The sequence below is a fragment of the Choloepus didactylus genome, chromosome 4 (genome assembly GCF_015220235.1).
Source record: "Choloepus didactylus isolate mChoDid1 chromosome 4, mChoDid1.pri, whole genome shotgun sequence".
NCBI lineage: Eukaryota > Metazoa > Chordata > Mammalia > Pilosa > Megalonychidae > Choloepus > Choloepus didactylus.
In genome coordinates, this window is record NC_051310.1 from 106,718,110 (window position 1) to 106,741,013 (window position 22,904).

The following is a 22,904-nucleotide window of genomic DNA, read 5'->3' on the forward strand; positions in this document are numbered from 1 at the left end:
ACATACAGCTCACCAGTCTGCCATCTTGCCCCGCCTCTCGTGTAGGTTGCATTTTATTTTCATGATAAAGTCCTTTGAGGAACAACAGGTTTTTATTTTGATGAGGTCCCATTTATCTATTTTTTCATTTGTTGCTTGTCCTTTAGATGTAAAGTCTAAGAAATCATTGCCTAAACACAAGGTCCTGAAGATCCTTCTGTAAATTTTCTTCTAGGAGTTTGATAGTTCTAGCTCTTATATTAAGGTCTTTGATCCATTTTGAGTTGATTTTTATGTATGGTGTGAGGTAGGGGAACTCCCCCCCCCCCTTTTTTTTTGGCAAATGGAGAGCCAGTTTTCCAAGCACCATTTGTGGAAGAGACTACTCTTTCCCAATTGAGTAGTCTTTGCCACCTTGTCAAAAATCGGTAGGCCATAAACATGAAGGTTGTTTTCTGAGCTCTCAAGTCTATTTCGTTGGTCTCTATATCTGTCCTTGTGCCAATACCATGCTGTTTTGATTACTGTGGCTTTGTATTAGTTGTAAGATTCTTCTTTTTCAAAATGGCTTTTGCTATTTGGAGCCCTTTATGCTTCCATATAAATATGATGATTGGCTTTTCCATTTATGCAAAGAAGGTTGTTGGAATTTTGTTTGGGATTGCACTGAATCTATAAATTGCTTTGGGTAATACTGACATCTTAATGTTATTTAGTCTATCTTTAATTTCTTTAAGCAATGTTTTGTAGTTTTCTATGTACAAGTCATTTGCATCCATGGTTAGATTCAGTCTTAGATATTTGATCCTTTTAGTTGCTACTATGAGGAAGTGTTCTCTCCTGTTCAAATTTTTGGAAGAATTTGAACAAGTTTGGTGTTAATTCTTCTTGGAATGTTTAGTGAAATTTACTATGAAGTCCTGGTCCTGGACTTTGCTTTGTTGGAAAGTTTTTTATGTAAATATAATTTTATTGAGATATATTCACACATCAAATAATCCATCCAAAGTATACAATCAGTGGCTCACAGTATCATCATAGAGTTGTGCATTCATCGCCACAATCAATTTTGGAACATTTTCATTACTCCAAAATAAAGAAAAAATAAAAATAAAAAACTCCCATACCTCTTATCCTCCCCTATTATTTATATATATTTTTGTCTTTATTACTCATAAAGGGAGTGTCAGTCACAAGGTTTTCACAATCACATGGTCACATAATAGAAGCTGTATACTTATATAATCATCATCATCAAGTATCAAGTCTACTGGATTAAGTTCAACAGATTCAATAAGTTTCATAAGGGCAAGCCCCAAGTTCAAGGGCTAGACTTATTAAACTGGGAGTCCCTCATGCTTGTGAGACTATCAGGAATTCCCCAGGTGGGGAAGTTTAATATTTTGACATTTTCCCCCAATCCCTGAAGGGGACTTTGCGAATACTTTATTATTTTCTGTCCAAAATACTCTAGGATGTATTGGGGTAGTACATTAACTTTTACAGAATAACAAGATCTTATTCCTTATCCTGGGCTCCATGTAATTATGTTGTTTAAATAACCTGACCATACAGGTTAAATTAGATAGTGTGTTACAGAGAATATAAATTTTATACATTGGAAAGGTTTTGATTAAAGATTCAATCTCTTAGATGTTCTATTTTTCTTGAGTTAGGTTAGGTAACTTGTATGTTTGAGAATTTGTCCATTTCATCTAGGTTATCTAATTTTTGGTATGCAATTGTTCATGGTATCCAATATAATCCTTTTTATTTCTATAAGGTCAGTATTAATGACCCTTCTATCATTTTGGATTTTTGATTATTTTTGTCTGCCTTAATTTCCTGGCTGTGAAAATAAATATCACAAAATAGTTGGTTTTAACAAAGGGAATTTATTGGCTCATGGTTTGGAGGCTAGGAGAAATCTAAAATCAAGACATTAGCAAGGTGATGCTTTCTCCTTGAAGACTGTGGCATTCTGGGGCTGGCTGTCAGCAATCTTGGGTCCTTGTCTTTTCCATCACAAGGCAATGTACACAGCAACATTTCCTCCTTTCTCTTCTGGGTTCTGTTGACTTGTAGCTCATACTCCTCCCTGGTGGCTTTTCACTGTGGACCTCTCTATAAGGCCTCCAGTAATAGGATTAAGACCCATCCTGATTAAGGTAGCTCCACCTTAACTAAAAATAACATCTTCACAAGGTCCTGGTTAAAGTGGTTTTATACCCAGAAGAACGGATTAGGATTGAGAACAAGGTTTTTTTTGGGTACATAATTCAACCTACCATATCATTCTTTGTTTTTTTTTTTTTGGTTTTTTGTTTTTCAATTTGTTAGTCTAACTAAAGGTTTGACCATTTAATTAATCTTTTCAAAGAATCAACTTTTGGTTTATGGATTCTATTGTTTTTCTATTTTCCATTGCTTTTCTATTTTCTATTGTATTTGTCTCTAAAAATTTGTATAATTTTTACTACTTCCCTGTTTCTGATCACTTTGGGTTAGTTTTCTCTGTTTTATCTACTGTCTCCATGTGTAAGGTTAGGTTACTGATTTGGTATCTTCTTTTTTGAATTAGCATTTATGGCTATATATCTTTCTGTGAGAACTGCCTTTGATGCATCCCATAAGATTTGGTAAGTTGTGAATTCATTTTCATTCTTGTCAAGATATTTCATAATTTAACTTGTGATTTTTTTCTTTGACCCATCAGTTGTTTATAGTATATTGTTTAATTTCCACATACTTATGATTTTTCCAGTTTTCCTTCTGTCATTGATTTCTATCATGATCTTAGAAAATACTTTGTATGACTTCAATCTTTAAAAATTTATCAAGACTTATTTTGTGACCTAACATATGGTCTATCCTAGAAAATGATCCATATGCACTTGAAAAGAATGTATCTTCTGCTGTAGTTGGATGAGGTGTTCTGTATTTCTACTAGGTCTAATTGGTTGATAGTATTTTTCAAGTTCTCTTTTTCCTTATTGATCTTATGTCTAGATGTTCTATCCATTACTGAAAGTGGTGTATTGGTCTCTTACTATTGATGTGGAGACCTCTATTTCTCCCTTCACACCTGGCAATGTTTGCTTCAGATATTTTGGGGACTCTGTTGTTGTTAGGTACACATATTTTTATAATCATGATAATTTCTTGATAAATTGACCTTTTATCAATATACCATGCTATCTCTGTCCTTTGAACAGTTTTGTCTTAGTATATTTTTTTCTGATATTAATATAGCAACCCCCATTCTCTTTTTGTTACTTGAGCAGAATATTTTTTCCATTCTTTTACTTTCAACCTATTGTATCTTTGAATTTAAGGTGAATTTTTGTAAAGAGCATATAGGTGGTCATGCTTTCTTATCCATTCTGCCAATCTCTGCCTTTAGACTCACAAATTTAACTCATTTACATTTAAAGTAACTACTTATAATGTGGGACTTACTTTTGACATTTTACTCTTTGATTTTTATAGCTCTTATGTATTTTTGTCCTTCATTTCATTACTTATACACACACACACACACACACACACACACATATATATCTATATATAATTTTGTATTTTATATTTTGTAGGAAACACTTTGAAATCCCTTCTCATTTCCTTCTGAATGTATTTTTTCCTACATTTTCTTTTTGGTTACCACAGGGCTTAAATTTAACACATTTGATTTTTTCCCTACTTAACTTCAAAAGCATATGCAATCTATTTTCCTATACTCTCTTCTTCCACCTTTATGTAGTTGTCACAAATTACATATTAATACATTATGAGTCCTAAAACATTGATTTATCAAACTTTCTATGCATTTGCTTTTTAGATCCTGTAGGAAGTAAAAGGTGGAGTTGCAAACCAAAAATACAACAGTACTGGCATTTATATGTATCCATATTGTTATCTTTACTGGAGATCTTTATTTCTTTATGCAGTTTCAATCTATTGTCTAGTGTCTTTCCTTTCAACCTGAAGACCTCCCTTTAACATCTCTTGTAGGGCTGATCTAGTGCTGAGGAACTCCCTCAGCTTTTGTTTATTTGGGAATGTCTTAATCTCTCATTCTTGAAAGTCAGTTTTGCCAGACACAAGATTCTTGTTTGGATTTATTTTTCTTAGATCACTTTGACTATGTCACCCCATACCTACCTTGCCCCTGTAGTTTTGATGAGAAATCAGAACTTAATCATATCGAGTCTCCCTTGTACATGATTCCTCACTTCCCTCTTGCAGCTTTCAGAATTTTCTTTTTTTCATTGGCATTTAGCAGTTTGATTATAATGTGTCTCTGGGTCTATTTGGGTTTATCCTGTTTGGAGTTTGCTGAGCTCTTGGATGCGTACATTCATGTCTTTCTTTAAATTTGGGAAAATTTCAGTCATTTCTTTGAATAAATGTTCTGCCCCTTTCTTCTCTTTCTGGGACTTGCACAATGCAAATATTGGTACACTTGATGGCATCCCACAGATCTCTCAGGCTCTGTTCACTTTTCATTCTTTTCCTTTCTGCTCCTTAGTCTAAATGGTTTCAAGTTCACTGATTCTTTCTTCTGTCAGTTCCAATATGCTACTGAATCCCTCCAGGATTTTTTTTTTTTTTTTTTTAATTTCTCTTTGTTCTTCAGCTCTGTTTGGTTCCTTTTCATGATTTCTATCTCATAATTGATATGCTCTTTTTGTTCATCTATTATTTTCCTCATTTCCTATAGTTCTTTGTCCATGTTTTCCTTTAGCTCTTTGAGCATACTTGGATACTTGGGACCCTTTTTTTTTTTTTTTTTTGTCTTTGTCTATGTCCAAGGTCTGGTTTTCCTCATTGATAGTTTCTAATGCTTTACCATACTCTTTTGCATGGACCATCATTTTCTGTGTCTTTGCATGCCTTGTAATCTTTTGTTGCACAAGGACAATGTGATATTTTAATGTGATATCTCTGGAATTTAGACACTGAGGCACCTGTTCCTTAACCTTGTATCCTGTCAATGATATGAACTAACAACAAAAAGAAAACACTGCTCTCAGTCTTTGTACATTGGCCTGTGCACATTCTCTCCTTCATAATTTATCCTAAAAAATGAGTTTAGAGGATACGCTGAGGAGAAAGTATATGCACCCTGGTATGTGAACAATGGTTATTCTGACTCCTCCATAACTAGTACTGAGGACCTACACTGGGATCGTGGGTTGGTTCCATGCTGAGCTGATGAGTGCATGGCGGAAGGACCAGGAAAGGCACCATGAGATTTTCTTACCATTTTTAAGTTGCCTTTTACTTGACTCAGCACTTGCCCTGTAACTGCAACCCTTTAACTCTTCTGGAGCTTTGAGAAAGATGACTCTCTGAGTTCTTGCTTGTTGCTTAAAGCGTCTATGGGGGGACAGGCCCTCTCGAAGACCTTACTCTTATATAGTTTTAGTTTCCTTTATAATATATTTGAATGTATGGTAAGGAAAGCTCCTTTAATGATACTTCTCTATGATCTTTACAGTATTGAGTCTTCCCATCCAGGAATATGTTAGTCTCTCTAGCCATCCACATTTCCTTTAATGTTCTATAGAATTTTTATTTCTTTTTCATTTTCTTCTTAGAGAAGTTGTAGGTTTACAGAAAAATCCTGTATAAAATAGAGTACCCACATACTACCTTATTAGTAACACTTTGCATTAGTGTGGTATATTTATTAGCTTTCTTGTGGGTTTTCAGATTTTTGTATATGGGATCATGTCATCTGCAAATAAGGAAAGTTTTACTACTTCTTTTCCAATTTTCTTTTTCTTGCCTGATTACTCTGGCTAGAACTTAAATACAGTGTTGAATAACAGCTGTGATAATAGGCATCCTTGTCTTGTTCCTGATCTTAGAGGGAAAGTTTTAAGTCTTTCACCATTAAGTAGTATGTCAGCTTTAATAATCAAACCTCCCAGGTGTTCCTGGAGATTTAAGGCTGTTGCAGGAGTCTAAACCTTCATTTCAGGCTTGCCACAGATTATATCTGCTACTGACCCACAAGTCCTTGGTATTGGAGTAGGGTCCCTGGGATTTCCGGGAGGGTTACTCTTCCCAGCCGTACCCTTCTAGGGCCTCTGCTGAGGGAAGGCCATACTATGTCATGAGTGTGCATCATCCCTCAAGGGATGCCCTCGGCTACTGGGCTGTGCAGGGGCGTTCCCAGCCTGCCATAAAGATGGCTGAATGGGGCATGTTAATTTCTCCCTTTTCGCACAGCACCGCCTTCCCAGCTCTGGGACAATTAGCTGTGGGTGCGCGAAAGATTACCGTCCACGCCTGATATTGTGGTGTGTGCGCGGTGTTGCTGGAAACACTTCCTGTCACACTGGGTCCCTTGGTGCGGCTCTGGTGCCGGGCAGGAGCGTTCCCAGCCCACTGGGAAGATGGCTGCAAGGGGCATGGTTTTTCCCCTTTTGGTTCACCTCTGCCCTCCTCGCTCCAAGACAACTAGCAGTGGGTGCGTGAAAGGCTATCTTCCATGCCAGATATTGAGGCATTCGCATAGCCCTCTCCTGCCGCGCTTCACTGTGTGGTTCTCACTGCCGTATCTGCAGCCGCTTTTGTTTTCTTTTTTTAAAAAAAGAACTAGTCCGGCTCCAAACACCAACCCATGCTTGTCCCACAGTGCAGTGTGGCTGCTGGACTTTCAGATGGCTCACTCGTTTCAGAACGCCGACTCCTGGTTTCACCAAGTGCGCAGTCCCTGTGGATTTAGCAGACCTTGTCCAGCTGGTGCATTGCTGGAACTGGTGTTCTGGGTCACTTTCTGGCCTCTATCCAGTATTCTTCATGGAGGTGTTTTTTTTTTGCCCTGTCTCTCCTAGCTGCTATCTTAGGTTCTCCGTCTTTGATTCTTTGCCTTCTCAAATCTGCTGTTGAAAGCCTCCTGGGAATTTTTCATTTCAATTATTGTGGTCTTCAACTCCAGTAGTTGCGCTTGGTTGCTTTCTAAAATTTCTGTCTCTTTATTGAGATTCTCATATTGCTCATTCAATATTTCCCTGATAATCTTTAGTTCTTTCTCTGTACATTTCATCTCCTTGATCATATTGAAGATTATTTTTTTAAGAAGTCTTTTTCTGTTATGTACACAGCCTAGACTTCTTCACTGATGTTTTCTTGATTTTATTCTCTTCCTTTGGATGGGTCATCATTTTATGTTTCTTTGTTTCCCTGGTAATCTTTTGTTTTACAATATACCTTTTCATATTTTAAAATGCTAGCTCTGGGATTCAGTTCCTGACTAGGCTGTTTCTTGTGTTTGTATCCAGCTAATGATATGACAGATATTTTCTTGAGTGCTAGGAGCTAACAAATCCAAACAAATCAATGCAAAAATACCTTTCACAGTCTTTGCATATTGGCTTTGCTTTGGCTGGTGCTCCCCTTCAGCGTTCAGCCGTTCTATCAAGAATACAAAGTGTAGCATCCTCCTTGTCTTTTCTGGGCTTGTGTCTTGTCCTGGACTCTTGCTTTTTAGTGGCATTAGTAGTTCTCCTGTTTACAAGAATCTGAATGCTCCCTCTATTCCCCAGGAAACAGAGCTTTCCCTTCTCCCAGGTGCTCTACCACAGGACTTAAAGCAAGTTATCCTTTGCCCCAGGGTATCCAACTCAATTGTTTCTTTTACTGCTTTTGCTGTCTGAAGCCACTTTTGCCTTAAGGGCAAATTCTAAGAGCAGGGAGAGGTTAACCAGAGAAGATTTTCCCAGGTCATCCTTTCCCAGCTGGAAGGAGGCAGGGACCGACAGAGGGGGTGTCAGGAGCTTCTCCCATGGCTCTTTGAAGCCGCTTTTTCTTGATTTGGTGCTTTCCCAGTAAATACAGCCCTTTAACTATTTTCTGTAGTTTTGAGGAAGGGTCTTTAAGGCTCCTCTGCCATTTTTGCCCAGGACAGGTTGGAACAATGGCTGCTGTCAGAGCCAGACACCTCAGCACTCTGAAGTAGCTAATCAAAAGCAGTGATCAGTTATTGGATGGCACAGCCCTGGATCTTGGGGAACTAGGTCTTTATATAATCCTGGTACTAGCAAGCTGCATCAGGGGCAGGGTTGAGGACCTCACTGCTGCCTTCCAGTCTGCAGGATGAGTGATGGTAACTGCTGCCTGTAGTGTGCAATTCACTGGTGTGTACCGGTGTCTTTCTCCTGCTCTTCTCTGGATGCTGCACAGTGTTCTACTAGACTCTGGAGTTTCAAAATAGTTGATTTAGCCAGTTCCTACCTGTTTAATAGTTGTTCTGGTGAAGGGACTGATTTCTGGAGCTTCCTACTCTGCTATCTTCCCACCAGTGTTCATATTTTAAATTTTTTGGTAGAGGTCTTATATATTTCTTGTTAATTTTCTTCCTACGGAATTACATTTTTTGTTGCTACTGGGAATGGCCACCCCCCTAACATTTACTCTTTGCCTATTGCTGGTACAAAATGAAGTATCTATTCTATAACTGGTACATCTTTTCTGGGAATAAGGGGATGTTAGGTCAATATATTAAAAGCTTCCATTTGGCCAAAGCAGGAGGAGGACTCCACTGCACAACATTAATGCATTAATGCATTCCCTTTGATATTACTGAGAATGCAAGGACAGCAAATAGGTTCCTAGGAAATACTGAAGAATTCTAATAAAGAGGCTCAGCATACCTCTACTCTGGAGGCAGTCTTGATGAAGTATATTCCAAGTAGGGCTAGGGTGGGGTTTCTGGGCACCCAGTATGCCTAAGTAGCTGCATCTTCGCCCATCTAACTCCTCCTATCTTTGCTCAATCCATATGTAAGCTACCTTCTTTGCATTTCTGACTGTTCTTCAGTTCCTCTTCTGGGCTTGGGGCCTTTCCCATGAGAGGGCCTAACTCCTCCAGGGAACTGGACTCTAGTTCTTGGTTGCAGGTTGGGGTCTTCTGAATTGCAAATTCTTGCAGGACTCCAACTGTTGAGCAGCCTTTCTCCTCCTGCTGCCACCTCTCCCTCCTTGGACACTGAGCCTGAGCCATGCCTCTCAGGATCCTAGTTAGATGCTCCAGCACTGCCAATATTAATTCTCGACTTTCTTCCCTTCCTTCTTCTTTGCCAACTAATTGCTGAGGCCCCACTGTCTCCTCTCATGATCTAGCCTACACCAGTTTGCACCTATAATTAAAAGTAGAAATTTCACTTCTTTGACCTTAAGGATGGTGAACCCAAATTTCTGAATACAGTATCATTTTAATCAATTCACATTTAAGTTTGTCTTTTGGTAGATAGCTTGGATGGTGATCCATGCCATAAACAAGCACCTCAGACTATAAAGTTTAAGATACCCAAACAATTTTGATTTGATGAACCCCATGAATGTATTCATAAAGTCAGAGAAACTTAGATGGCTTGACATTTTCATACCAGAAAACTTGACAGAATTTAGGAAAGCTGAATCCTTTCTCCAGCATAGGAATTGCTACTTACCAACTTCAGGGACACAGTCCTGAGGATTACAAGATTCTCTCTCTTCAGGTTTCAACTGTGGGTCACAGAGATTACTTAGGGTCATGTCATCTGATAAACATCGTACTTCCCGGACCCGGAAGCCCCCCTGGCAGCTCTTGGAGCACTGCATGGAGACAGGATAGAAAATTAGGCTTCATGGCAGCCCTTTAGCTCAGCACACTGAAGAAGGTGGATAGGTGGATACTGGAAAATTTCAAACCTATCCAAAAGGAGACAAGACTATTACAATAAACCCCCGTACACCTAATATCCAGCTTCAACAGCTGTAAACTCACAGGCAATTGTGTCCCGTCTATAACCCACTCACTTCCATTCTTTGCATTATTTTGAAGTAAATCTAGATATTGTATCACTTTTTCCATATTTTCATTTGCATCTGTAAACAATAAGAACTCTTAAAAATAATTACAATGCATTATACTAGAAAACTAAGTCATTCCTTATGATCATCAAATATGTATTCAATGTTCCTATTTCCAGCTGTCTCATGAATCTTATTTTTTTGAGCATTAAAAATATCAGGATCCATATAAGATTCATCCACACATTGCAACTGATACACATTTTAAGACTCGTAATTTATGTTACCCTTCCACTGTCTTTTTCCCCCATGTACTTTGTTACAGAATTGAGTCATTTGTCCTACAGAGTTTCCCATATCTAGTTCTTGCTGCCTGCATCCCAATGATGTATTTTAACATGTTCTTCTGTCCTCTGAATTTTCTGTAAATTGGAAACTAGATCTAGAGAGACCTGGATAGATGCAGGTTTGATTTTTTTTTTTTTTCTCTCCCCAGTGAAGTTAGCAGTCACTGATGTGTAATGCCCAGACCCATTGGTTCATTTGGGGTTGAAAAGTGGTGATATTCTAATTCCTACCCTTTCTTCTTTTATTAGCCGGAAATCTTTTGTAAATAATTCCTCCCCTTTCCACATTTGGTTAGCCAGTAGTACATTTTGTTTAGGAAAGACAGGGTAAATTCGTGATTCTTTTCCTTTATTTACCAGTTTTTAGACTGAGTTGGTTTCCTAACATCCTCCAATGGTGACTAATTAGGTTGTTTTTTTCAAATATTATAAAATGATATCCTGGTGTGTTTCAGTATAAACTGACATTTGATGTGTTCCCATCTATGGCAACTGTTTTCCTTACTGGTGCTCATATTGTTCCATCATTGGCTAACGGGAGCCTCTAAAAGTTGGCTGTTGCATCCTTCTGACATGAATTCAGTTGTATTTGAGAATTTCTTGGCTACTTGACATGAAAAGGCAGTCCAATCTAACTTATAAATGTACTGCCCCCAGCCCTGGAATTGGCCGTTTCTCTAAGAATCTTTGGTTCTGTTTAGTGGAAAGTGATATTTTGAGACCACACCTTGTTGATGGGAGTGCCCTTTGCTGTTTCTAGGCTCTTTCAGTGGATAGAACTAGGAAATAATTTTTTTTTTTTAAGTTAAATTACTCCATGAGTTTATACTGATAACTTCCAACTCAAATTCAGGACAACATGATTTTTAATTAAACCTCTTCTATCTTTTATTTGTTATATCCTTTTACTTGGACAAGAATCCTAATTTTAAAGGATACTAGAGAAAATAGAATTTTACTGTCAAATAATTACTCATTTACTTTATCACACATAATACACCCAACTGTCTCAGCGTAACAATAAAACACTATCACCAAAATATGATTATTGCAAACAGTAAGCATTTTTTTCTGCAGTTCTTTTTGTCATTGGGAATGGAAGTCAAATTATTGTGTTTTAAAGTCATTTGTAATTGTGCTGATGCCACCAACTGGATACACATTTAGGTTAATTTGTTTTATTGTATTTTCAGATTTTAGGGATTGCTTTTATAAAAATTTTAATTTTGTCTGATTAAAATATTAAATATTAAAACTCAAATTAATGAAATAAGGTATATTCAAAGAATTCTAGCTTCCATCACTGTCTTCTCCACCCTGTTACTACAGTATTTGTTTCAGTTTACTTGTTTTTAAAATGTACATGCAGCAAAATTCATTCTTTGTGGTATACAGTTCTACTAGTCTTGACAAATTCTTAGAGTCATGTATTTCCCGCCATGAACAAGTCATAAAGTAATTTCATCACACCAAAAAATTCCCTTGGCTGCCCTCCCCCCCAATACCCTCTAGCAATCACTGATCTGTTCTCTGTCCCTATAATTGTCTTCCCCAAATATTAAATAAATGAAATCACACAATAATGTAGTTTTTTAGGTCTGGCATCTTTCCCGTAGCCACATGTATTTGATATTCATCCACCTGGTTCCAAGTATCAACAGTTTCCTTATTTTTATTGCTGAGTAGTATTAGATCCATGGATGTACCAGAGTTTGTTTATCCATTTACTTGGATGTTGCTTCCAGTTTTTTGGTAATCATCAATTAAAAAGCTGCTATAAGCACTTCTGCCCTGATATTTATGTGAACATAAATTTTTAGTCCTCTTGGGTAAGTAGCTAAGAGTTGACTTGCTAGGTCATAGAGTAACTATATGCTTAGCTTTATAAGGAACTACTAAATGGTTTTCCATAGCGGCTGTGTCATTTTACTTTTCCAGTAGCAATTTATAAGGCTTCCAGTTGCTCCTCATTTTCACCGGCACTCGAAATGGTCATTTGAATTTATTTTAGCCATTCAGCTAGGTGTGTGGCAGTGTCTAATTGTGGTTTGGTTTATATTTTTCTAATGACTTACTCATATTGAGCATCTTTTCATGTGTTTATTTGCCAACCATATATCTTCTCTAGGGGTGTGTGTTCAAATCTTTTGGCTATTGTTTTTATTGGATTGTTTGTTTCCTCATGTTGAGTTTTATGAAGCCATTGTATATTTTGGTTATAAATCCTTTGTCAGATAGGCGATTTGCCAAAATTTTCTCCCAGTCTATGGTTTGTTTTTTCCATTCTTTTAATACTATCCTTTGCAGAATAGGAGGTATTAAAGGTTATTAATGGAAAGTTAATAAATGATAAAGTTTACTTTATCATTTATCTTTTATGGGTCAAGCTTTAGATGTTGCATCTAAGATACATTTGACTAACACAAGGTCTGAAACATTTTCTCCTATGTTTTCCTCCAGAAATTTAATGGTTTTATGTTTTACATTTGAGTTTATGATTCATTTTGATTTAATTTTTATACAAAAATTAAAAATAAGCGCTTAACAGCTTATTTTTTTTAATTAGCTATAAGGGAAGTGCAAATTAAAACCACAATGTGATGTCACAACACACCTATCAGAAAGATAAAAACAAAACAAACCCTTAGAAAAAAAAAAAACAAAAACATCCAAACATTGACAATACCAATGTCGGTGAGGATGAGGAGAAACTGGAACCCTCATTCATTGCTGGTGAGACTGTAAAACAGTGTAGCCACTCTGAAAAAGAGTTCGGCAGTTTTTCATAAAGTTAAACATAAACTTATCATATGACCCAGCCATCTGTTTCCTAGGTATTTATCCTGGAGAAATGAACTTATGATAGTACAAAACCTGTATGTGAATGTCTGCAATGGTATTATTCATCACCCAAATGAAACAAACCAAATGTCCTTCAACAGGTGAATGGATAAACAAATGGTTGTATATCCACAAAGTGGAATACAACTCAGCAATTTAAAGGAATAGACTATTGATCCATGCACTATGTTAGGAGAACTTCAGTCTCAAAAGGTTACATAAAATATTAGTCAACTTATATGATATTCTAGAAGAGGCAAAAATATAGGAACAGGGGACAGATGAATATTTGCCAGAGGTTAGCGAAGGGATGGGAAGGAGGATCTGAACACAAAAGGACAACATGAGGAAATTCTTTGGATGTAGGAGATGTTCTGTATCTGGTCTGTGATTTATGCATGTGAAATATATACCCCCAAAAGTGAATTCTACTGCATATAAATAAAAAAATCAATTGACCATATTTGTGTGGGTCTATATCTGGACTCTCTAGTGATTGTTTTTTTTAATATTTTGGTCTACGATTTTAAAAATATAAGCAAATAAATACATATATTATAAATATTCATATTTGAATTTCCCTTTCTTAAATAAACAATAGTACGCTATGCTCAGATAAAGAAGAGCATTTTTTTTTCCACATTGCTTTTTTCACTAAACAGTATATTCTGGAGGCCTACTAAGGTGAAGTCCTTATTCTTTTCTTTGCTAAAACTGCACAACAGTCCATTGGATAGAGGTTCAATAGTTTATTTAACTAGGTTTCTATTGATGGGCATTTGGGTTATTTCCAATCTTTTGATGTAACACATAATCTTGCATATCTAAAGGATAGAGGGTCATACATTGGATTGTTAGGTCAAAGGGTAATGCCAAATTCCCTTGTATGGGGTTTGTGCTATTTTGTACTCCCACCAGCAATATGTGAGAGAGCCAGTTTCCCCAGAGCCTCACAAAGAGAACAGGCTTATTATCTGAGAGGATTACATTAGCAACTTCTAAAGGCCTCCATCTAAACCAACCCAAACCAAGAAAATAATGACAAACATTGCTCCACGTAAAGTTACTTAAAGCCACTGTACTTGAAGCTAACAAAAGTATGCTGAAGATGAAGAGCAGGCTATTGAGATGAATTATTTTAAATGCTCATGTTGTCTTTTTAAGTTAACAAAAGCCCACCATTTGCTTATGAATTGTGCTTTTGTGCTATAATGGCAGAGTTGAGTTGTTGCAACAAAGACCCTATGGCCTGCAAAGCTTAAAATATTCACTATCTGGTCTTTTACAGAAAAAAGTTTGCTACCCCCTGATCGATAACAACAAAGACCATAACAAATAAACAAATAGACAAGGCCCCTATTTAGTTTCTGTATCTTTGACATCAAATAACAAGGTGAAAGCCAAAAATCATATAGTTCCATTAACAAGATATGTGAGACGAAATGAGGACTGAGAAGCCAAGGACATAAAAACAAGTGTTTCTGGAGTTGGTCTCCTTTGACCTGGCCTGGTGAGCTTGGCCCTTTCTAGATTCTCCAAACCAGACAGAAAAAGAAAATAGCATTCTCAAGGGCATTGGCCAACATCAAAGTAATTAAATTCCATTTCCCAGAAGCTGACTAAACACCTTTCAAATCCAGCACCACCTCTGTTTCCATCTGCCTCTGAGAAGTGGTTTGCCACTTTCCAAATGGCTATTATCACTGAAGCAGACATTCCCTTTTTGGAACAGAATTCTTCACTTTTATTATATATTATATAAGCAAAATTCACACTTTTGTCACCTGTAAATGACCCTAAGAAGGCTCTGGCTTCCATTCTGGGCCACTGACAGCCTCAGCCTGAACATCTTCAGTGACAACAGCAGAATGACAGCCCTGACCCCAGCCACGTCTACTCCAAGGCTTGCTGAATGTTCACAAGGCACGGTGTGTGAGGTGGTTTTCCCTTTTAGGAAGTTTCTTGAAAATAATCTTTTCTATTTAAAAAAAATATATGACTTTTCTCTACTTATACCCTTTCCCATTTCATTCCTTAGTTGTCTATTTCTCTATTTACCAATCTAACTATCTCCATGTTTTCATTTGCACACCACCCTTTACCTTACAAAAATAACTTAAGATGCCTTAGAGAATACTCAGAGGAACCACAAGACAAAAAAATAGCAAGTGAGGAAACTGCAGGAAAAAGAAAAGTAGGAAAAATCAAGTGAAGCTGGTATACTCTCTTTTAGAGGTGGGCTCACTTTTGGCTCTGAGGTTCCTGGTAACCAATTCAAAGAGTAAACAGGATCAGTTCCAAAAGTAATAATCCATAATGTCTATAGGATTTTAAAAAGTATATAAAATATGTATGCATCACACACACACAAACTGGCATTGAGCCTCACAGAAATTCCTCCGGTGAGTTTTATAAAGAGGTCACTGGATGATGTAGTATTTTAAAAGCATCCTTAAGTCCCTTCAGCCATCAATCATCTTTAGTGGTGGCTTTTCTCAAAAAACCAAGGTGTGCTGGTTTGAATCTATTATGTCCCCCACAAAAGCCATGTTTTTTAATGCATCTTGTGAGGGCAGACTTTTTGTGTCTTTTGGTTAGGTTGGAACTTTTGATTGAGTTTTTCCATGAAGATGTGACCCACCCAACCTTGAGACCTTTGATTAAATCATTTCCATAGAGATATGAATCCACCCATTCAGAGTGGGTCTCAATTAGATCACTGGAGTCCCTTAAAAGAGCTCACAGAGAGGAGAAGCTCAGAGAAGCTGAGAGAGACCTTTCAGAAGAAGCTAAGATATGTAATCCAGAGTTTGTCCCTGGGAGAAGTTAAGAGCCGATGCAGACTCAGACACTTGGGACAGAAGGACGTTTGGAGATGCTAAGTTAAGAGATGCAGCCCAGAGTTTGCCCCGGAGAAGCTAAGAGAGGACCCCAGCGGCTTACAGAGAAACATCCCAGAAGAACTAAGCAGAGAGCTGAGAGAAACTGAGAGAGACAGAAGCCCAGAGACATTTTACAGAAAGCCATTTTGAAATGCATCCTGAGAGCAAAGGACCAGCAGATGCCAGCCACGTGCCTTCACAGCTGACAGAGGTGTTCTGGACACCATCAGCTGTTCTTCAGTGCATCCTCTTGTTGATGCCTTAGTTTGGACACTTAGAACTGTAAATTTGTAACCGAATAATCCCCTTTATAAAAGCCAATCCATTTCTGGTATTTTGTACAACAGAAGCGTTAGCAATCTGGAACACAAAGATCCTGTATCCAACTCACCTAAGGAGCTTGTTAAAAATGCAAATTCCTTGGCCAGGGTGGGCCCAGAATCTATCTGTTCAAATAAGATCCCCAGTTGATTCTCATGCCAACTGATGCTGGAAAATCATTGTTTTGTGGCCTCTACAATTTAGAAATCAAGACCATCTAAGCCTCAGGCATCTGCCACCAGTCGCTGAGCCCAGATGGTGACTAGTGTAGATTTGCTGTAGGGAATCTACTTCATGGCTGAGACCAGTGCCTGGACACAGTAGATTCCCTAGAGGTGTCTGTGGGAGGCAAGAAGAGGAATGACATCCTAATGCAATGTCCATCAAGAGCACCAAGACTCACCATGCTCCATTCGGTGTTAAACCATTTGGCCCCACAAGGCTTGAGGTGACAGGATTGCTGGCTGGGGGGTTTCTCCAAGAAGGAACACTCATAGGGGTCCAGCACTTCAAAGGTGCCTGCGTTCTTCCTAACGCAAATCACCTCCCTCTGTTGTGTTCCGCTCCCACACTCGATGGAACACTGGAGAAAGCAACAGAGAAAGACGGGCATCAGACGATGAAGAGGGGATAGGAATACTGTCCATTAAGGGATCCTTATGAGTCATCATAAAGTGATCATTTCAGTGAGGAAGAACCCAAGGGAACCTGGGAAATGTTTCTGGAGGGGAAGTTACACTGGATTCTCATTTTCCTAACAGTTCTCTCGCTGGCGTGGAGGGTGGGTACACTGAGATGTCACAGCTTGAAGATGCTGCTCATTGTGATCGTGGTGCTCTTTGTAGAACGAAGATTTATCCTGGTCTTCCCTAAAGGAACATAATCAGCCAGTTTCTTTGTTTCTGAGCCAGTTTCTTTGTCTCTGGCACCCCCCACTGTAAAATAATGAACTGATATTCTGGTTTATCTGCTGGGCTCTTAGGGGGTGGTTACTGAGAATGATTCAGACTCCAGGAGCATGCACACCCTTGGGTAAGGGGCTCAATTAAAATTCTTTGCATACACAAAGCTGAGAGGAAGACCCCAGACTTGGGACAATGTCTCCAAAGGTGAGTGATTCCACCCTACCCCCCAATAGGGAGGCTGGCCATTTGATCATACAGCCCAACCTGAGTTCCCAAGGTGGTACCGAAGCTCCCAGGGGCTATACCCAGGGAAGCCAGTCAGACCTTTACATGTGAAATTGTTTGCTCATAAGTTTTCCTATTTTATATACATTACTTTGTAAATTTTTTCACGTTTGGTTTATTCTTAATGTATGTGTTTCTTAAAAACTTTTTATTGCAGTAACATATATGCAACTCAAAATTTCTCATTTTAATGACTTTCAAGTGTACAATGTTATTAATTACATTCATGTTAATGAGCTACCATCACCAACATCTATCAGTCAAACTTTTTCATCACATCAAACAGAAACTCTGTACCCATTAAGCAATAACTTCCCATTCCCTTCATGCCCCAGCCCCTGGTAACCTGTACTCTTATGTTCTTTGTATGTTTGGTAGCATTCATCAGTGAAGCCCTGGTCCTTGACTTTTTTTTTGTCAGGAGGTTTATTTTTTTCTTTAAGCTTTTTATTTTGTAATAATTTCAAACTTAAAGATAAGTTGAAAAAAATAATACAAACCTCATACAGAGAGCTCCAATATATCCCCACATCTCCTGATACCCAGATCACCAATTTTACCATTTTGCCATTTACCATATCATTCTACCTGTCTATCCATCTGTCTGCCTATCAGTCCATCTGCCTATACATCTGTTTGCCTATCTATTTTTCGAACATTGAGAGCAGGTTGCACATATCATAGTCCTTGAACACATAATATTTCATGTACGCCTCCTAAGAACAAGGATATTTACTTATGTAATCACAACATTGTGGTACCCTCATGCCATCACCCTAACAGAAATCCTATACCCATTATGCATTAACTCCCATTCTCCTGCTCCCCATCCCTGGTAACCAGTACTCTTTCTATATCTATGAGTTTGCATTTTCTCTGGTATTTTCTTTGTGGTTACCATGGGGCTTAAATTTAACATTCTGCATCTACAAGAATCTTGACTTCCTCAGCATACACAATGTTCCTATATTCCTCCATCAACCCACCTTTATGTAGGTCTTGTCACAAATTACATATTTATACATTTTTAGTCCCAAACCATTGATTTATCATTTCATTTTATGCATTTGACTTTTAGATCCTGTAGGAAGTAAAAAGTAGTACTATAAACCAAAACATACAATAGTATTGGTATTTATATTTACCTGTATTATTTTTTCCCAATGATCTTTATTTCTTCATGCAACTTCAATCTATGTCTTTTTCTTTTAACCCGAACAACTTCTCAGCATTTCTTATAGGACCAGGCTACTAGTGATAAACTTCCTAAGCTTTTGTTTATCATGGAATATCTTAATCTCTCCCTCATATTTATAAGATAGTTTTGCTGGATATAGAATTCTTGGCTGGCAATTTTTTTTTCCTTTCAACACTTTAAATATGTCATTCTATTGTCTTCTCACCTCCATGGTTTCTGATGATCAATTGGCACTTAATCTTATTGAGGCTTTCTGACGTATGACATGTTGCTTCCCTCTTGCAGCTTTCAGAGCGCACTCTTTATCCTTGGCATTCAGCAGTTTGATTTATAACATGTCACATGTGTGGCTACTTGGGATTATCCTGTCTGGAGTTTGTGGAGCTTCTTGGATGTGTCTATTCTTGTCTTTCATTACATACGGGATGTTTTCTTCCATTATTTCTTTGAACATTCTTTCTGCCCCTTTTTTTCTTTCTTCTCCTTCTGAGACTCCCATAATGCATACATTGGTAGCTTCATGTTGTCCCAAAGATTCCTTAGGCTCTGTTCACTTTCTCATTCTTTTTCTTTCTGCTTTTTGGACTATAGTTTCAATTATCCTATCATCTAGGTCTTTAATTCTTTCTTCTGCATGTACAGTTCTGCTGTTGAAACCCTCTAGTCTATTTTTAGATTTCTGTTACTGTGTTTTTCATCCCCAGAATTAGTTTTGTTCCTTTTTAAAATTTCTAATTCCTCCTTTTGTTCACGCACTGTCTTTCTGATTTTCTTTAGTTCTATGTCCACATTTTTCCCTTAGCTAACTGAACTCGGGAAGTTGCTGTAATGCCTTTGATTAGTTGTTCTGTCTGTGCTGTCTCTGTTTTTTCTTCCCTTTATTAGAGAACTTGTGGGTTCACAGAACAATCATGCACAAAACATAGGATTTCCATATACCACCTCATGACCAACACTCTGCATTGGTGTGGAATATTTGTTAAAATTGATGATAGTACATGTTAATAATTGTACTAGTAATTAAAGTTCACAGTTTAACTTAGGGTTCACTGTGTAGTGTAGTTTCATGGATTAAAAATTTTTTTATTGTTGCCATATATTCAAGCTAATATTTCCCTTTTAAATCATACTCAGATATGTATTTCAGTGTTATTTCCATTTACAATGTTGTGCTGCTTTCACAACTATCAATTACCAAAACACTTCCATCATTCCAAATAGGAACCCTGCACATTTTAAGCCTTAACTTCTCATTCCCTATCCCTGCCCTGTCCCCTGGTAACCTGTATTCTAGATTCTGACTCTAGGAATTTGCTTATTCTAACTGTTTCAAATCAGTGAGATCATACACTATATGTCCTTTTGTGTCTGGCTTATTTCACGCAACATGATGTCTTCGAGGTTTATCCATGTTGACAGACCTATTGCTAGGCGGTAGTTTCTTAGATCTTACAGCCAAAGCAATGAAAGGTAAAACAGAAAATGGTACCTCCTCAAAATTGAATTCTTCTGTGCTTCAAAGGACTTTGTCAAAAGGATGAAAATGCAGCCAACTCAATGGGAGAAAATATTTGGAAACCCATATCCGATAAGCGTTTAATATCCAGAATATACAAAGAGATCTTACAACTCAACAATAAAAAGACAACCCATTTTAAAAATAGGCAAAAAAAAAAAAAAGAAAGGAACTACGAATGGCTAAAAAGTACCTGAAAAGATGCTCATCTTCACTAGCTATTAGGGAAATGCAAATCAAAACCACAACGAGATACCATTTCACATCTACTAGAATGGCTGCTATTAAACAAACAGGAAACTACAAGTTTTGGAGAGGAAGCAGAGAAATATGAAAACTTATTAACCACTGGGGGGAAGGTAAAAATGGTATAATTGCTGTGGAAGATGGGTTAGTGGTTCCTCAGAAAGCTAAGTTGAGAGTTGCCTTAAGATCTGGCAATTCTGTTACTTGGTATATAGCCAGAATTTATGAAAGCAGGGACATGAACAGAAATCTGTACACGGATGTTAGTGGCATTATTCACAATTGCCAAAAGATGGAAATAACCCAAGTGTCCATCAACAGATGAATGGATAAACAAAATGTGGTATATACATACAATGGAGTATTATTTAGCAGTTAAGAGGGAATCAAGTCTTGGGACAACATGGATGAACCTTGAGGACATTATGTTGCGTGAAATAAGTCAGACACAAAAGGACAAATATTGTATGAGCTCACTAAATTGTGAACTAATTATAATATGTAAACTCATAGACCTAAAATCTAGAATATAGGTTACCAAGAGATAGAATGAGGCTAGAGAAAGAGAAGCAGTTGCTTAATATGTGCAGAAGTTTTTAATAGGTTGAAATTAAATGTTTGGAAATGGATAGAGGTGATGGTAGTATGTTATTGTAAGAATAATTAACAGTGCTCAATTTTGTGTGAATGTGGTTGAAAGGGGAAGTTTAGAGTCATGTATATCACCAGAAGGAAAGCTGCAGGTTAAAACTGCGTAACAGTGAATTTTCTGGTGGACAATGATTGTGATTAACTGTACAAATATAAAAAAGTTCTTTCATGAACTAGAACAAAGATACAACACTATTATATGGAGTTAATAATAGAGTGGTATATGGGAAAAATGTACCTATTGCAAACTATGGACTGTAGTTAATAGTAATAGCGTAATATTCTTTCATTAACAGTACAAATGTACACATCAATCGTACGGGTCAATAATAAGGAGGGATAAGGTGTATGGAATGTTTTGGGTCTTTTTTATTTTTTGGAGTAATGAAAATGTGCTAAAATTGATTGTGGTGATGAATGCACAAGTATGTGATACTGTGAACCACTGATTATATATGTTGGATGGGTTGTGTGGTATATGAACATAGCTCAATAAAATTGCATTAAAAAAGGGTAGCTTTTAGGATATATGAATTATATCTCAATAAAAAAAGCCTTTGGGAAAAAAACACTGTGAAACCAAAATCAGTTTTTTTCTATACATCAGTTAATATTAATCTATAGCTAAATCCAGATGATTTCCATGTCTTGGTGGAGGAGCAAGAAGGGAGGTAATTAAAAGGAAGGTGTATGACATTTGTTTTCTTTTAGGGCAGAATGTTGTTACTGATAACTTCACACCCATAGTAATGAAAAATAAGATAACAGGAAAAAGTGCAAACACGTGATTACAGTAAATGTGAATTGTTAAAATTAACTCTTAAAAGACAAAGACTTGCAGATTGGGTAAAGGACAAAAACAGTTTTGCATACACAAGACATACTTAAAGAAATACATAGGAAGGTTAAAAATGAAATTGACAAAGATATTCCAGGTGAAACTCTACAATGAGAAATCAGATGGAATAACATAAATATCTTAAATAAATACAATTCAGAGAGAAAAGCAAGAATACAAAAAGTGTTATTAAATGGTTCTCATTCCCCATGAGAAATGATAAGTCATGAATATTTCTGCATCTAAAGCATTCCTGCAGTCCCAATTTGACGGATCGATGATCCAAAACCAGATGGGAATCAAGATGTCTGTTCAGATCCAGTGAGGAAAATGTGATCCAGAGACAGGAGCAATGTGTTTGCTCCTGGTGCCTCAAGACTACGACAGACCCTCCCGAACTAAGACAATCTAAGAGTGAAGTAAATCTGGAATTGACTGAGAAGAAAAGAAACAATTCTGGGCATGAATTTGGGGCATAACACCTTATGAATAAGAGTTGTGCTATTTTGTCTCTGGAGTCGAAAAAGATTCCCTAGGCTTGACACATCTCCAGTTAGTTTTAGGGTTGCTGGGCAGCAGGAGAAAATGAATGTCTTCTTTCCTTGGTGGGATCAGAAAGACTCTGCAGCCAGAAACTCCCTTGTCTCTGCCTTCCCCTGGAATTTAGTCTCTTTATCTCAGGCTGGCTTCTCCACAAGCCTCAACATGGCCATTGATAAACCCCGAGCCCATAACTTACTTGTGAGTCTCTTTCCTTCAGTCCAAGTTAAAAGTCCCAGGAAATTCAGACTCTGGGTTATCCTAGGAAAGGTCACATGTCCTGGGCTAATCACTGTGGCCAGGGTGGTGGAGTGTTTAAGATGCCAACTCTCATCAGAACCACATGGTTGGAAGGAGCATTCATTTTTGTATTTTGAAGTCAGATAATTCTCAGGCTTACCTTTCAATAAATAAGCATGTTCTATTTCATTTTCCTTGGGAGTAAAGTCAAATTTCCAGGGTAGGTAGGTACCAGAAGGCACCAGCATGCTTGTCAATCAATCCAGAACGAATACCTTGCCTACCGTCAGTTATGTCCTAAGCCTTTTGGA

The 22,904-nt window shown here is 37.5% G+C and overlaps 1 protein-coding gene across 1 annotated transcript in view; it reads right to left on the minus strand.

Annotated features, from left to right (window-relative positions):
* THSD4 (thrombospondin type 1 domain containing 4) overlaps positions 1-22,904 on the minus strand; it is a 685,670-nt gene that overhangs the window by 16,069 nt on the left and 646,697 nt on the right. The window contains exons 16-17 of the mRNA XM_037833526.1: positions 16,578-16,757; positions 9,441-9,585 (exon numbers count right to left, since the gene is read on the minus strand). Of these exons, the coding sequence (XP_037689454.1) occupies positions 9,441-9,585; positions 16,578-16,757 (325 nt within the window). The remainder of the gene's footprint in view (positions 1-9,440; positions 9,586-16,577; positions 16,758-22,904) is intronic.